This window comes from Schistocerca cancellata, chromosome 2 (genome assembly GCF_023864275.1).
Source record: "Schistocerca cancellata isolate TAMUIC-IGC-003103 chromosome 2, iqSchCanc2.1, whole genome shotgun sequence".
Lineage (NCBI taxonomy): Eukaryota > Metazoa > Arthropoda > Insecta > Orthoptera > Acrididae > Schistocerca > Schistocerca cancellata.
This window is the reverse complement of record NC_064627.1, coordinates 442112490-442130256: the sequence shown is the minus strand read 5'-3', so window position 1 is coordinate 442130256 and position 17767 is coordinate 442112490. Positions and strand designations below refer to the sequence as shown.

The following is a 17767-nucleotide window of genomic DNA, read 5'->3' as shown; positions in this document are numbered from 1 at the left end:
CCGAAGACATAATCTCGTTGACTACAGGCTCCACAGGTACCTACTCAAATGTCGTAGAGTCACATTCGACAACGCACTGCAGCCAAAGCTTCTTCCATGCAGAAGTGAGGGTTCTCTTTGTAATACCTTCCCACACCTTTTCAATCATCTTGACGCAGGCGGCGATGTTGAAGTGATATTTCCAAAACTCTCTGAGAATGAGATCGAAGCTTCAGTCAACTCAAAGTAATGCTCGGAGAGTGCTCTAGTGTAGAGCTTCTTAAGTTCGAAATAACCTGATGTTTCATGGGCTGGAGGAACGGAATTGTGTTGGGAAGCAGAAATTGTATCTTGATGAATTGAAATTCTTCAAAGAGGTGGTCTTGTAGGCCTTGAGAAAGGTCAGGAGAGTTGTCCATAACAAGGAGTGGCAGATTCATCTCAAGCAAAAATTTTTTCCCCGAGGGATCAAACACTTTATTGAGCCAGTCACAAAAAAGACCACGAGTCACCCAAACCTTGTTGTTGGACCTCCACATCACATTTATGGACTTTACTCTTCTTGAAGGCTCGTGGAGTTTCTGAATGGTAAACAAGAAGCTATTTAATTTTCAAATCGCCGCTTGCATTGGCACAGAATACTAGTGTGAGACGGTCTTTCATTGGCTTGCGACTGGCAACGCATTCTCCTCTGGTATTATTAAGGCACGCTTCGACATATCTTCCCAGAATAGACGCGTCTCGTCACAATTACAAAATTTTTGTGACAGAAACCCTCAAAATCTTCGAAAAAAAAACGTTCAAATGTATGTGAAATCTTATGGGACTTAACTGCTAAGGTCATCAGTCCCTAAGCTTACACACTACTTAACCTTAACTATCCTAAGGACAAACACAGACACCCATGCCCGAGGGAGGACTCAAACCTCCGCCGGGATCAGCCGCACAGTCCATGACTGTAGCGCCCCAGACCGCTCGACTAATCCCGCGCGGCCAGAATCTTCGAGCATCATGCAAGTTGCTGATGAAGTTCTCTGTTGCCTTTGTGTCGGAGCTGGCGACTGGATACCGGTTCTTTTCTTTAACTTCTCGAATTATCCACGGCTTCCCGCAAACAGTTCAACTGCTGATGCTCCTGGCGTCTTCTTCATGAGTGCGGCGAAAATCATTCTCGCATTCTCACAGATGATGTTATCGTTCATAGTGTCGCCTCTCAATTGCTTTTCATTTATCCATATAAGGAGGTATCTTTTGACATCGTGCAGATTACGAAACCGTTGTTTTGATACTCTTGCATTCCCCTTGAAGCATCAGGCTCCCTAATCTTGTCCTAGTTCTTGAGGATAGCGCAAATAATTGATGTAGACCGATTGTAATGTGCTTGCTAAATCAGCAACGCTCACACCACGTTCGCATTTTTCATTGATTTAACGTTCCATTTCTAAGGTCATTTTCTCTCTCTTGTGGTCGTTTTCTTGTGGCCTTATCTTCGGGAACATTTCTAGGAAGGTTGCACACAAAATAAACACTATGTGAACACAAGTTTGGAAAAATGCATGATCACAAACTGCATTAAGATGGTAGCAGAAAGAGCGCTAAACCCAGACTGTAGCACGTACTGAAGACATTGTTCATGTGCCGCTGCCTACAGTGAAAGGTGTTCATATTGTTGAACGTTTCTCCCGTTGCACTCGAACGGCTGGTGACCTCACACTAAATCGTCGTAACTCGCTATTCGAAACATTGCTCGTTAAGCGGGTCATTTTTTAGTTTGTTTCGCTCGTTATGAGAATTGCGCGTTAAGGGGAGGGGGGAATGCTCGTTAAGCGAGGTTCCACGGTATATGTTCTGGGTTTTCTGTAAAGACAGTGCGGATAACAGGTTCATCAAAGTGTGCATGTGAAATGGCGCAGTAACCGGAAACGTATCACAATTGAAGTACGCGGGACAGTACGATTCTTCTGCGCAAAACGTCTAAACTGCACCCAGATTTTCCATGAAGTTCTGGCGGCAAGCCTATTGGGGACCAATGTCGCGTCCGGAGCGAGTGAAATGGTGCCAACAATTTGACCAGGGCCTCGCAGACGTGTGTGATGCTCATCGGAATGGAAGGCCTTCAGCACTGACCACAGAGAATGCGCAGGCAGTCGAGGAACTGATTCGCAGCAAAAGCAGAGTGACTATCGCAGACATTGTTCAACACACGCGCACCTCAATAGGCAAGCTCTTTCCACTCTTCGAGATCGCCTGCAGTATCGAAAACTGTGCTCTCGCTGGGTTCCGCGAAGGCTGTCGCCTGCACATAAACGCGCAAGGTTTACGGCCGTAAGGAGTAACATGCGTGGAAAATTAAGCAAAGGCATTGTTCTCCTGCACGATGATGCAACACCACACTTGGCGTGCATAACACATGTTTTGCTCCTATGTTTCCGGTAGGAGGTATGAAAGCATCCATAGTATAGCTCAGATCGTGCACCATACGATTTGCATCTTTTCGGCAAGCAGAAACAACATCTGAGGGGAAAGAGATTTTCTAGTGACGTCGTTCATACAGCGGTTCTTAAAAAGCTCATTTACCAAGAAGTGGATTTTTATCGTCGATCGACGCGCAAGTCACCGAAGTGGCGTCAAATCGAAAGACCTGCACCCGGCGAACGGTCTACGCGACGGGAGGCCCTAGTCAGACGACATTATTTATTTACCGTCGAGAAATTGAACCATTCGTGGAATGTTCCGGCCGTTGTTTGCAGAGACTTGGTGACTATGTTGCAAAACAGTGCCATACATCTTTTGGCCTGCCATAATGATGTGTAACATACATTTCGTCGTTATAGCTCATACAAGCGTTTCAGATGCCCAAGGCACTTAAATGAAATCTGCTGGAAGAAAGATGATTTTGTTCTTTCAAAATACAGGATCTGATGGATAATTTAGAATGTGAGATAAATGTTGAAAACTTGTTTAGTACTCGACTAGGTATACCAAGTCGATTTTATTGATATTATTTTCTGCTTATTTTAACTTTCAGCATAAATATGTGTCCAATGTGGGACAATACGTCTGTTTAGCTCTTCTGGGATTTTGTTTAGCATGTGAAACTTCGTGATGATACACATCTAAAGAAAACTGTGTTGTTCACTTCGGTTTGAGAAAGAGTTATTCTAAGCAGTCTGGCGTCCTTCCCAAATGCTGCGGTATTTCGACAGAAGCGCTTGCGTTGTACATTGCTTCACTTATGTTTCAGCGATAAATTGTAGCCACAGTCAGATATTCGAATTGTTTATTCTTCTTGCGAAAAAGGCAACGTCAATCGTCGTAAATCCTGCCAGCGTCAGTTTTATTTTTTATTTTTAAGAGACGATGAGTTTCCGTATAGATTGACTGCATGGTCTGGTCATTCTAAAATGCAGATAATCCTGTCAAAATGTGCCGCATAACTTTTTTGACGTTATTCTGGTCAGATCGATAAGAAACACATTATAAAGTCTGTTTTTTAGCGTTACGAACTTTTTGGTAGTAGCGAGTTTCTTAGTAAAATGTTTTTGCGTATTGTTGTCTTATTATAAGATGAAAGATGTGTGTTGAAAATAACACACTTTGCAGCCTAATCATAGTAGTTAATCATCTTCCGATCACAGATCAGGTAAGACCGTCTGCCCGTTCTCTGACGATCCATATCCCTTAAGCTTCTTAGGTGATATTCCATGATGGTGTTCTGGTATTAGATAGCTACTTGCGAGTCTAACGTGTGGCGTACTTCCGCTTCAGACTAAGTATGAATGTAGATGCCTTTTATTTGAGACTAACATACTCTAGTAGTTGAGAAGGGATAATAGAAAACTTATTACACGTCGACAAAAAAAATCGCAACACCAAAGAATAATAAATGTAGAGTAATGACATTTTGGGATTACATTTGCCTGGGTAACATATTTAAGTGATTAACACACATTAAAATACAGAGAGCGAAAGGCTATTTACAATTTGTACAGAAACCAGATGGCAGTTATAAGAGTCGAGGGGCATGAAAGGGAAGCAGCTGTTGGGAAGGAAGTGAGACAGGGTTGTAGCCTGTCTCCGATGTTATTCTGGATATTGTCAATCTGGATATTGAGCAAGCAGTAAAGGAAACAAAAGAAAAATTCGGAGTAGGTATTAAAATCCATGAAGAAGAAATAAAAACTTTGAGGTTCGCCGATGACATTGTAATTCCGTCAGAGACAGCAAAGGACTTGGAAGAGCAGTTGAACGGAATGGACAGTGTCTTGAAAGGAGGATATAAGATGAACGTCAACGAAAGCAAAACGAGGATAATGGAATGTAGTCGAATTAAGTCGGGTGATGCAGAGGGAATTAGAATAGGAAATGAGACACTTAAAGTAGTAAAGGAGTTTTGCTATTTGGGGAGCAAAATAACTGACGATGGTCGAAGTAGAGAGGATATAAAATCTAGACTGGCAATGGCAAGGAAAGCGTTTCTGAAGAAGAGAAATTTGTTAACATCAAGTATAGATTTAAGTGTCAGGAAGTCGTTTCTGTAAGTATTTGTATGGAGTGTAGCCATGCATGGAAGTGAAACATGGACGATAAATAGTTTGGACAAGAAGAGAATAGAAGCTTTCGAAATGTGGTGCTACAGAAGAATGCTGAAGATTAGATGGGTAGATCACATAACTAACGAGGAGGTACTGAATAGGATTGGGGAGGAGTTTGTGGCACAACTTGACTAGAAGAAGGGATCGGTTGGTAGGGCATGTTCTGAGGCATCAAGGAATCACCAATTTAGTACTGGAGGGCAGCGTGGAGGCTAAAAATCGTAGAGGGAGACCAAGAGATAAATACACTAAGCAGATTCAGAAGGATGTAGGCTGCAGTACGTACTGGGAGATGAAGAAGCTTGCACAGGATAGAGTAGCATGGAGAGCTACATCAAACCAGTCCCAGGACTGAAGACCACAACAACAACTTTCTCGAAAGATTTGTATTCCGGTCCCATCTGTATCCCAAATGTTTTCAGTAACCATTTCACCGCCATACAATGTTACAGCTAAGTAAACTTGCAGGCCTAGCCATATTTGGGTAAATTGTATATTTGTTCTGAACTGAATCAGTATAGATATTGGTTAGTTCAAGAACGAAATCAATCAATGGATTGCTAAAAAAAACTGCCTTGATTCTAATGGTGAATGTACATCCATCGCAGCTCCAATAGTTCCAGGCAAATCATGACAACTATGTTGTAACGTCTTGGTCACACGCCTTGTGGGAAACAAGTTTTCCTCCATTTAGTCGCTCCATTCCTTCCATTATAAACGCACATAGACGACGTACCTGATTCAGTTATAGGAGTTGTAGTTGAATCAACAGCAGTTGGTGCATCGGTGCTGGCAGAAGGCTGAACATCTTACTCTTCACCATCACTTATTTCACTATTTACTGTCACGATGACTGTTTATTTCGACGTCTGGGTCCGCATCAGAATCGTCTACTTCACCACTATATGAAAGACTTTTTCTTCTCATTTTATATTTTAAACCATTGATAATGATAATTCGATTTTAAAACATCACAAATAGTTCGCAAAGTAACTCAATGATGGGCCTGTACCAAATTGAAAGTGGATTTGCACTGGCAGAAATTAACAACGTCAGCAGTTGGGCTGGGTCTGACAGACCTGCACAGTTTTTGAAAGACCGCCAAACAATGATTAAACAAAATGAAACCTCATTCACAACATGAGCGCTTTCACTTGGATGTTTCAGGAAGCTAGCAGAGCGCTCAAATCATACCAGCAACCATAAAAATATAAATTCAGGGGAACAAAAACTAGTGGGTCTTACAGACCCAGACCGATCATTTTAGTGTTAAACTGAGGTAAATCAATTGGCTTCCTTGGCCTGATAAAAGTAATTTTCCGGTCTTGTAGTCCTATTTTCAGTATGACAAAAAAATCCTTAGAACAAGTACAATGTTTATTTCTGACTCACCTTATTTGACAGTTGCAGATGCTGATGCACTAGTTCGGAACCACTTCCAGAAAAGTTGACCTCCTTAGGCTTGAGCAATATTGCTTGCCCTCCAATTCCAGTTGGTACTTGGCTTGAGCACTTCGGACATCCAAATTGTAGGGGTCGCCAATTCTGGGCTGAAAACCTTTACTGTTTCGTCATGATGGAGGCCAAGGAACCTGTGTGGTATCATCAGATGCAATAAAACAAGATTAAATATTACTTTTTTTTATTTCTCAGGATACATCTTGTCTCCATATCTTCCACAGTGGCTGCTGAATTCGTAAGCTGGAGGGGAATCTGTTGAATCCAGAGGCAGACTTAGGCTGCCAAAGAGCGTTGCAACCGCCCCAATTGCAGGCTAGTGACTTTGAGTGTGCTGGGCTGCCCTCCCATTGGTTCGGAAAGTATTTCCTGTTGCCTGGTCTACTACAGATGAGGACTTCACCACTGTGCGTGTGTTTGGTGCTCACCAAGTTCTGGGAGTAGTCTGTCCCTCTCACATCTCTGCATGTATTGTTCGATCAGATGGACAATGATGTCAGATGCCTTATTGAAAGCTGACCCATGGCCTGCCAGTTTGGTAGACCGTCTGACCAGAATGATGCTGAGGTTTCAGTGTTGGATGCTGGTTTGTAGTCATACACAGCAGCAAGAGAATGATCAATGCCGGAACATCTCACACAAGATGTTACAGTATAATAATCAGAGAGTGGAGTGTTAATGACATGAGTGCTACCGATCCTACTGATTGTCTGACTCTAGGCTAATGGAGTGTGGCTTCAAGGACTGCTTTGCTGTGCGATGTCATTTGTAATGATTGAATTGGTCTTATTCATTATGAGTCGTCAACGGTCTTCAGTTTTGCTGTATTGGCTTAATCAGTTTGTTTCAGTGTCATAAGTGCTTCATGAAACCCCAGATACGTGCTGTTGTGCCCTACCTTTTGATTCTTACATAATGTTACAAGAGTAACAGAGGCAGGTTGGTCTGCATTTGTCTTATACTTTTTCGCTTAGCTTGCTTGCACCCACACATAGCAGTGTTGATGTTGAACTCTCGGTGACTTATTAACAGTGTCGAAATGTTTATGCCTGGTGGCTGGCTCGTGTTGATACTTCCATGTGCTTCAGCAATGCTGGGATGTAGCGACTTAGAAGAAAAATTTTCTCCCTCCCGTTCCCTTAATATCTTTGTCCGTGACAACAGATATTGTGAAAGAAGAGGTAATTACACCATAATGCACTCAAATATGCGTGCATGTCCTTCCACATTTAGTGTGAGAGAAGGAGGCAGAACATTTGTCTGTAAGTTGACGTGAAAATTGAGGCAACTATAAGAAAATTTATATGCTTTATACAGAATCAAGTGTCACACTACAAGAACTGACAAAAATCTCGGGGATCGAAATACCCTTTCTCAGGCCATTTTGAAGTTAATCAGTGAGTTATCTGCAAGGGTTGACAGAACCGAAAATAAGGCCAATGAGAGTATCCTAAAGTCTGTTTAGTGTATAACAGCATGTCGATTAAACATAAAGTCGTTGAAGTGCGTATGGCTATTACGGAGAAATTGTGATTGCTAAGATTGGGGCATTTGGAAAGAGCTAGTCTCTCATAGAAACGTTTAAACATATTACTGAATCTATTAAACGCTCTTCAAAGAACAATTATGATGCAGAAGATGCTATTGGCGATTTGATAAAGATCTCAGCATAGCAGGATTGATATGACTGGTAAAGCAGTTGCACAAGTAATTGATCAGTTATTCCAGGCGAGAACCAATCGTATCCCAGACAACTTTCAAACTGACTATGGCCGTGACTTTCGTAATATGTATATCAAAATGATAGTGAAGCAGTACAGAATACTCCACCACTCAAGCATTCCCCCGGCTGAAGGGGAGTATCATGGAATGTTTCAACACAACAGTAAAAACACGATTGAATTTTAGTCTTCGCAGGTCATATAAATGGACTGCAGGACAGCAAAGGACGCACCAGGAATTTGAAATGGTAAAGTATTGTCATCATGTGCTGTCCTTATGTCTTCCAAAGCATTTGAACTGGCAATAAATGACACAGTGACTCTATAAAAACTGTATGCTGTGCACACTATTTTCATGAAGAGGACAATCGACCTATCAGATAGCCAATACTTGCATCTGCCTGCCTGGAATCGAAGCACATGTTGTACAACTTCAGCAACTTGCTCTGGGAGAGGGGTGACCATCAGCCTTACCTTTGTGCTGCGAACATATGAACTGATTCAAAGAGGGCCGCATTCTTTACAAACTAATAATTAACTTTAATGAAGATACACTTATCGATTTTAAAACATAATTCATTCACCAACGTTTCATTATACAGCAATGATTAAGCACTAACTTTTGTGATGTGCTCTTAAGAATATTCATTAGTGCTGTGAGCTTTTCATTTACTTCAGAAAAATATGTAGATTGAATGAACTTGGATTGGGTATAATGATTCACACGCAAGTGGCCTCAAAAACTGAATTCTCCTGGCACAATCTTTTGATGGAGGTCCACCATCCCTCATAGCATGAAGAGCAATCCAGGAATGAATATGAAGTCACTAAAACAGCCATTTAATTCTTCAGTGAGGTTAGACATTTTGCATGAATAATACTTCTTTTCTACATGAACTACAGAAAGAGCTTCAGTGATTTTCATAAAACATATGAAATGAGCCGACGTTTTAGTCTCAAAGTCTTTCTGAAACAGTTTTAATTTGTTGTGAAAGCTAGACACACACACTGTGCTGAATCACAAATAAGTATTTCACTCGCTTGTAATGATATATTTTCCGTTGTTAAGCGCTGAACAACGTTTGTAACGAAAACCATATCGTACCTAACAATCACTGTGGGTCACCATATTTAGGGACAGATTATCCTTTTTTTCTTGCAGAAACTGTTTGATTGGTTCCAGTAATTTGAAAAAACGGCGTAGAACACTCCCTACTAATAGGCATCTCACTAAGCAAAACTAATATTCATCAGGTAGAAGTTTGTCGTTGTAAAGTTTTTGTATGAAGGATCTGAACTGTACTCGTATATGTGTTCTGATATTTGAGCAAATGTAGTTGACAGTTATGGTATTAGAACTATCTGACTAATGTGTAGGTATTGCGACTGTTTACCATGTAAATGATATAAAGGCGACAAGGGGATGTATAGTTATGTCTGTAATCGATGCAGGGGAGTAGTAAATCTGAACAGTCATGTACGAAGTACTACATTATGTCGAACGTCAAAAAGAAATAAATAATTTTTCACACGTAGTACTTGTATCAAAGCACTGTTTATTATATACAGACTTTCCCATTTTAGAGTAAATACAAATGCATACATTATTTCGTAATATATGCACCGTACCGCTTCTCGAGATAAACATCAGACAACAATAGCAAATTATACTCGACTGTAGTTGGCGACAGTTTTTGGGGCTTCTGGGCCGGGGATGCACAGTAGACAGCTGCGCAGCTAGCCAATCAGCGCTCAGTCGGTTTCCGCGTTCCGTATTGTGTAAACTTCCAACATATTTGAGTATTCTTTCATGTTTTACGTGCGCGAGACTACGATTGACTGATTTATGTGTGTTCTGTGGATTTTTTCATAATGTCTGAAACACCTAGAAGGCGCCAAGTGTTTTACAAAAAGGCAAGGGACCTTATTTTTGTAAGTGTACTCATTCTGCCAACGTGCGGCAGATTCAGCGAAGCCGGTATGCGAGATTGCCAAAGTTCAGGAAAGCACTGCAGCAGCCTGTGTCGATATTGGTGCACTTTCAGACGACTTGACAAAGCAGCATTCATTGTGAGCTGAACAGCCAGAGGCCATTAACACTATCGCTGACGATAGTCCCGAGAGATATGCGCCAACTAACTTTGACCGTAATGTCACCAACATACACATATCCTGTTGTTCTGCCGTTCTGTTCTCGGCACTCAGCCCACTTTTATCATTATCATAAAAATATCACTTTACTAGGCACATAGTGCTAAAACTGCTCGGTACTCTGGCCGCATCTCAACTCTACTCCTCAAAGATTACAGCAGAACAGATTCACAGCAAGGCAATCGTTACAACAGCACTGCTAAATTGTAAAGAGGCTCACTAGGCTGAAGAAAAAGCTGCATCGACGCTAATACTCCGCAAGCCATTGTACAGTGTATAGCGGTGTGTACATCCTACCTATATTATCGACATTTTTCCCCATTCCACTCGCGTATTCTCAGAGAGGAAAAATGATTAAAATATGTCGCTGTGCAAGCCCTAATCTCTCTTACCTTAATCTGATGATCCCTAAGCAAGATATACGATGATGGCAGCATACTGGTCACACAGTATTCTCCGAATACATGTTCTCTAAATTTACCCAACAGCATTTCACGAGAACTGTGTCGTCTTTCTTGCAAGGATTCCCAATTAAGTGCCCAGAGCGTTTCCGTTACACTTTCGTGTAGACTAAACCGACATGATACGAACCTAGCAGCATGTCTTTGTTTGCGATTTCGTTTGCAGATGCACTACATTTTTCCAGAACACTACCAACAAACTCTTCCACTCGCCTTGCCCAATACTCGTTTCACATGATACTCCCATTCATATACACTACTGGCCATTAAAATTGCTACATCACGAAGATGACGTGCTACAGACGCGAAATTTAACCGACGGGAAGAAGATGCTGTGATATGCAAATGATTAGCTTTTCAGAGCATTCGCACAAAATGGCGCCGGTGGCGACACCTACAACGTGCTGACATGAGGAAAGTTTCCAACCGATTTCTCATACACAAACAGCAGTTGATCGGCGTTGCCTGGTGAAACAGTGTTGTGATGCCTCGTGTAAGGAGGATAAATGCGTACCATCATGTTTCCGACTTTGATAAAGGTCGGATTGTAACCTATCGCGATTGCGGTTTATCGTATCGCGACATTGCTGCTCACATTGGTCGAGATCCAATGACTGTTAGCAGGATATGAAATAGTGGGCTCAGGAGGGTAATACGGAACGATGTGCTGGATCCCAACGGCCTCGTATCACTAGCAGTCGAGATGGCAGGCATCTTATCCGCATGACTGTAACGGATCGTGCAGCCACGTCTCGATCCCTGAGTGAACAGATGGGGCGTTTGCAAGACAACAACCATCTGCACGAACAATTCGACGACGTTTGCAGCAGCATGGACTATCAGCTCGGAGACCATGGCTGCGGTTACCCTTGACGCTGCATCACAGACAGGAGCGCCTGCGATGGTGTACTCAACGACGAACCTGGGTGCACGAATGGCAAAACGTCATTTTTTCGGACGAATCCAGGTTCTGTTTACAGTATCATGATGGTCGCATCCGTGTTTGGCGACTTCGCGGTGAACGCACATTGGAAGCGTGTATACGTCATCTCCATACTGGCGTATCACCCGGCGTGATGGTATGGGGTGCCATTGATTACACGTCTCGGTCACCTCTTGTTCGCATTGTTTGAACAGTAGACGTTACATTTCAGATGTGTTACGACCCCTGGATCTACCCTTCATTCGATTCCTGCGAAATCCTACATTTCAGTAGGATAATGCACGACCGCATGTTGCAGTTCCTGTACGGGCATTTCTGGATACAGAAAATGTTCGACTGCTGCCGTGGCCAGCACATTCTCCAGATCTCTCACCAACTGAAAACGTCTGGTCAATGGTGGCCGAGCAACTGGCTCGTCATAATACGCCAGTCACTACTCTTGATGAACTGTGGTATCGTGTTGAATCTGTATGGACAGCTGTACCTGTACACGCCATCCAAGCTCTGTTTGACTCAATGCACAGGTGTATCAAGGCCGTTATTACGGCCAGAGTTGGTTCTTCTTGGTACTGATTTCTCAGGATCTATGCACCCAAATTGCGTGAGAATGTAATCACATGTCAGTTCTAGTATAATATATTTGTCCAATGAATACCCGTTTATCATCTGCATTTCTTCTTGGTGTAGCAATTTTAATGGCCAGTGTGTAGGTTCTTAGCACTACTCTTAAATACGTCAGATTTGACATCCGATAGATGTTCAACATTAACTTGTGCATTAAAAGCCCGTTAATCTGGCACCCAACAGTCTGTAAAATAACCCTGATTACCTGTGCCCATATGCCATCGGTAGCTGTGCTGTGTCGAATCTAGTTGAGAAGTGGTTGTCAAAAGTTGGCACTATCAGTCATGTAGATTACATGAGATCTGCTGTTCAAACACTTTGCTTTCACTGAGATGTTTAGTAGTCTACGGTTTATGGTCAGATAGAGTCTCATTTACTATTAACTATGCACAGATAATCAGTTAGCCACATACTACACTCAGTTGATGTCCTGTACTATGGTGGCAATTTTTCGAGTGCAGTAACCTACCACTGAATTGAATCAAAAGTTCACGTGTGGCTAAAAATATATATAATTAACAGAGTTACTCAATATTGTTCTCAAATCACTGCCCTTGAACTCTAACAGCAACGTAATTGTGAAAACGATGCACACAGTAAGTTAACTATTGGAGATAACACTGTTCGTATTCTATTTCTATTATCATAGTGAGCATTATTGAATTGTAGCACCATTTTAGCACAGTCCGTAATACTAATTACATATTCACTGCCCAATCACCCATTTAAAACAGGCACTGAATAAATTCTCGGACAGGGAATTTAGATAAAAAAATACGTTTATCACTGATGCTAATGCGTCTGCGGTACATTCCCTTGTTTTTGGTTGACATAGATCTTGTACTTTCCACAACATTCCACAGACTGTCCGAAATCGCTTCTGAGAAACCCGTTTCATAAGATTTTAATAATCAAACTGCAGTTTTCTGTTGTTGTTTGCTGTATTCTCATGACTTACAGTTAAAAATTTGTGCTTCTGAGCAAATGAATAGTAAGGAAAGTTCTTCTAAATGCGGACTTTCAGATACAGCAGCAACCTGTATTCAATTATACAGTCTTATTTGCCAAAATATGGTGTTCCATTTCAATTACAGTGTCTTAGTTAAGAACGTTAATTACTCCAGAACTGAATGAATGCAAAAGTGGCCAACATATACTCGTCATCAGTTACATACCGGTACTTCACTTGTATACACCACTAACACCAAGAAGGAGTTGTGCGACATAAACGAAAGTCGGTAGGCGTGTATCTACATCTGGAAGATGATGTCTGTACGCGATTGCTGGCAGCAGCGGTTTTGAGAAATGTACGGTCGCAAGAATGCCGGGCTCCAAACGGCCAAGTGGTACCACCGAGAGGGAAGACCACAGTGTTCGGCGTATGGCTCTAGAGGCGTGGCGTACTGCATCTACAGCAGCAATTTGAGCAGCAGTTGGTACCACAGGGCCATAACAAACTGTTACAAATCGGTTACTTCAAGGACAGCTCCTAGCCAACTGCCCTTTAGCGTGCATTTCACAGACCTCAAACTATCAGCATCTGCAACTTTGTTGGTGTCAAGTGCGAGCTCATTGGAGGACAGGGTGGAGATCTGTTGAGTTTTCTGGTGAAAGCCGGTTCTGCCTCGATGCCAGTAATGGTCGTGTGTTGATTAGGAGGTCAGTGGAGGGCCTGGGAAAAAAAAGGCTCTGAGCACTATGGGACTTAACTTCTGAGGTCATCAGTCCCCCAGGACTTAGAACTACTGAAACCTAACTAACCTAAGGACATCACACACATTCATGCCCGAGGCAGGATTCGAACCTGCGACTGTAGCGGTCCCGCGGTTCCAGACTGTAGCGCCTAGAACCACTCGGCCACTCCGGCCGGCGGGCCTGCAACCAACCTGTCTGTGTGCTAGACGTACTGTAACCTACAACTGGAGTTATGGTCTGGGGTGCATTTCGTATGAGAGCAGGAACACAGTCGTGGTTATCCCACCCGCCCTGACTGCAAATTTGTATGTCAGTCTGGTGATTCGACCTGTTGTGCCGCCATTAATGAACAGCAAACAAGGGCGTATTTTCCAACAGGATAATGCTCGCCCACATAACAGCTGTTGCAGCCCAAGATGCTCTACAGAGTGTCGATATGTTGCCTTGGCCTGCCCGATCACGAGATCTGCCTCCAATCGAGCCCATATCTGACATCATTGGACGACAACTCCAGTGTCATCCACAACCAGCGTTAACCGTCCCTGCTTTGACCGACCAACTGCACGACACAATGTATGCACGTCTGTCTATTGCATTCAACATTCTGGTGGTTACACGAATTATTGATGTACCAGCATTTCACATTTGCAGTGGCTTATCTCGCGCCTACATTAACCTGTGATGTTGCGATGTTAACCACTTAGATATGTTACCTAGACAAATGTATTCCCGAAATTTCATTACTCAACATTGATTATTTTTTGATGTTGCGGTTTTTTTCCGTCAGTGTATGTTCACGTAGGAACAATTATACAAAATCTAAGGCTACTGGTGTTAGTAATTAGCACAATTTTCAGGCAAACTAATTATACCAACTGATTCTAATTAACCAATTAAATGTGATGGATAATAAAGGTAACTTGGATAAGCCCTGAATTGATAGTCAAAATTTGTGGTACTGTGCATATGCCGTATAAGTGGTGAGAATAACGTATCAGCTGTGTGGAATCAACCATCTTTGTTACAAGTCCGGCACGTTCAACAAGCGGGCATCGCATCATACGTGCTGAATATTTCTGACATGTTCTGTAGAATTCGGTCGTGCCCGGGGATGGTCAAGAATTGCTGGCTGCAGTGGCCGAGCGGTTCCAAGCGCTTCAGTCTAGAAACGCGCGACCGCCACGGTCGCAGGTTCGCATCCTGCCACGGGCATGGGTGTGTAAGATGTCCTTAGGTTAGTTAGGTTTAAGTAGCTCTAAGTTCTAGGGGACTGATGACCTCAGATGTTAAGTCCCACAGTGCTCAGAGCCATTTGAACCAGTTTGGTCAACAATTCCGAGTCGTGTAGAGCCAAAAATTGTTTCAGTCACCTGTCAGACAGCTTCTGTCGTGTACCAACTCTCCACACCGATTAAAAAATGGTGTTTTAAAGTGTAATCACCGTTAGTGCTGTTCTATATCGCAATTACGGTAGTGCTACCTATTGTTGTGGGTACGTTTTCTCAATCTATCACCTCTCAAAACAAAGTGTGAGTAAAACCTAGACGTGTTACGCTTACAATACAACAAAAGCTTGAGATCATTAAACGGACTGAGAAAGGTGAGAATAGAAATAAGATTATGGAAGAATATAGTAAGATTATGGAAGAATGTGAAGTTTTTTCTTTTAAAGTCTATGATATTAAACTAAATAAAAGTGCACTTCAAAAGTTTGCCTCACTTTCAATTGCAGTAAAAGACACTGAATATTGAAAAACTAAAAAATCCCAAACTAGATCAGTTGGATGAAATTTTGTACAGGTACTTCTGTGCCGAAAATGCCTTAAGGAAAACTAGTAACTAGGCCTATGATTAAGGAAAAAGGTAAACACTTTCGTGATGAGTTGGGATTACGTGTGTTTCCTTACGGTTGGCTACACCGATTCAAAACTCGTCATGGAATTCGGAAGCTGGACGTAGGTGGGGAGTTACGATCGGCAGATCAAAATGCAGCTGAAGAATACAATGAAACATTTCTCGGTTTGGCTAAACATCATAACTTAACTGCTAATCAAATCTATAATGCCGATGAAACGCGACTGCCTTGACGTTGTTTACCTAATTAAACTTTGATAGGTAAAGATGTAGTAAAGGTAGCGATGGTATGAATGTCCGCCGTAGGTAATCTGGGTTTCCCAAGTACGTAATAAACAACAAGGCGCATTCTGTTGCTGAATGCATCCGGTGCTACTACTAGTTCGTAGTTTCTCCTGTAGAGTGCCGAGTCAGTAGCTAGTTTTACCAGCCTGCAGCGAGGTCATTTTCTTTTCACCGCTGTCAAAAACTTTGTGAGGTAGGCATTTGTAGCATTATTACTGTAATTATGCCTGTGAAAGTGATCTTTATGATATTTTTGTTCTGTTGCACATGTATCAAAGATTATGTTGTAGTATTAATGTTGTAATTTATGGTTAAGGTTAAACGAGGATAAGTTTTTTTCATACAATTGGTACTATCAGCCCCCAAAACAAAAGGGGTCCAAATTATAGTCACTACAGAGCTTCTGTTCAATTTTATGTTGCAGATGCCCCGTAGGAGGAAACGAAAAAGAAAAGCTTGGGATAAACAAGACATGGTAAGAGTTTTACAGTCGCTATCAGAGAAAACAATGGGCCTAACAAAGGCAGCAAAATCGTCTTCTGTACCTAGACCTATTGAAGAAACATTTAGCCGAAAAATCGGGAGGAAGCCAATTTTGTCTGCTAATACGGAAGACGAACTTGTTAAATATTTAATTGAAATGGAATCTATATGGCCTTACAAGAGACGACGTGCAGAGTTTATATTTCCATTTATACAAGAAAAATGGAATCTCACGTTCTTTCAGCAGTGAAATTGCAGGATGTGCATGGTTCAACCAATTCATGAACCACCACAAAAGTGTTCTGTCTGTTCTAAAACCTTCAGCAACTTCACTTTCTCATGCTAATGGTTCACTAAGGAAGCTGTAAACAAATTTTTCAACATTCTGGAGCCTGAGCTTGATGAACATTAGGTATCCACCAGATCGTATTTTCAGTGTGGGTGGAAGAGAGATATCCATCGTGCAAAGCAAGGTTCTTCGAGTGATTGGTCTTAGAGGCAAACGGCAGATTAGAGCTTTAAGTGCTGCTGAGAGAGTGACTCTCATTATTATTTTGTGTTGTTTGAATGCTGTTGGAACACTTATACCACCACCACTGATGATTTTCCAAAGCATAAACGTTGTAGAGATTTTAACGGAAGATGTATTACCCGGTGTCATTGGAATATGCCATCTTTCTGATTTTATTCAAGGAAATCTAATTACAGGCTGGTTTAGACACGTAATTAAGAAGACTAAGCCCACAGCAGAAGATCCTATCCTCCTAATTCTTGGTGTGCATAACACACATCCAAAAAATATTGAGATGGTTGTTATTGCTCGGAATAATCACATTACCGTCATAAGCCTCCCCCCCATACAACCCATAAAATGCAACCCTTGGACAAGACATCTATTGGCTCAATGAAATACTAGTACAGTGAAAATATTCGGCAATGGATGTGCAATAATGACAGAAACCTTGGACCATATGGCATTTCAGAACTATTTGACAAGGCTTACCTAATGTGTCAGACTGATAAAATTGCTGCCAATAATTCACAGTGTCAGGAATTTACTCTTAAACTGTCTGGTTTTTAGTGAAGCCAGTTTTTCTTCCTCTGGAGGCAACATGTCATAGTTAGATCTGTGAAATCTCCAACAACAGTGGAATGCTTTCTCTAAAGGATAAATTGCTATTGAGTCTTCTGAAGAGGTGAAATCTAAAAGTTCTGTTGGGACCTCAAATAATTCCAACCACAATATTTTGCCATGTTCTTGGGATATAGAAGAAGCTGGTCCCTCCAAACTTCGCACATCAGTGAAACCTAAAGTAGCTCTTTCACCAGGAGACATTTGGCCCATTTCAAAGCCCAAACAAAAAAATTACATACAAAGGCCCTAAGTTTATAAAAGTTGTTTTAATATCATCATCCCCATGTAAAGTGGTGCTATTTAATGCAGAACAGAGGAGAGCAGAGAAAGAATGTAAAAGGAAATTCAAAGAATTTGTGAAAGTGTCGTGAAAGAATCTAGGA

General features: G+C 41.8%; 1 protein-coding gene across 9 annotated transcripts in view; it reads left to right on the top strand.

The window, feature by feature from the left end:
• Positions 1-17767, top strand: part of LOC126161915 (uncharacterized) — a 103317-nt gene that overhangs the window by 32890 nt on the left and 52660 nt on the right. For 5 of the 9 annotated variants that reach the window (XM_049918085.1, XM_049918078.1, XM_049918077.1 and 2 more), the window contains one exon: positions 16191-16241. The exons of 2 other annotated variants lie outside the window; for them this stretch is intronic. In XM_049918085.1, coding sequence (XP_049774042.1) covers positions 16191-16241 — 51 coding nt within the window. Of the gene's footprint in view, positions 1-15652; positions 15960-16190; positions 16242-17767 lie in introns of those variants that run through there. 2 more of the 9 variants (XM_049918082.1, XM_049918079.1) reach the window with 1 other exon arrangement.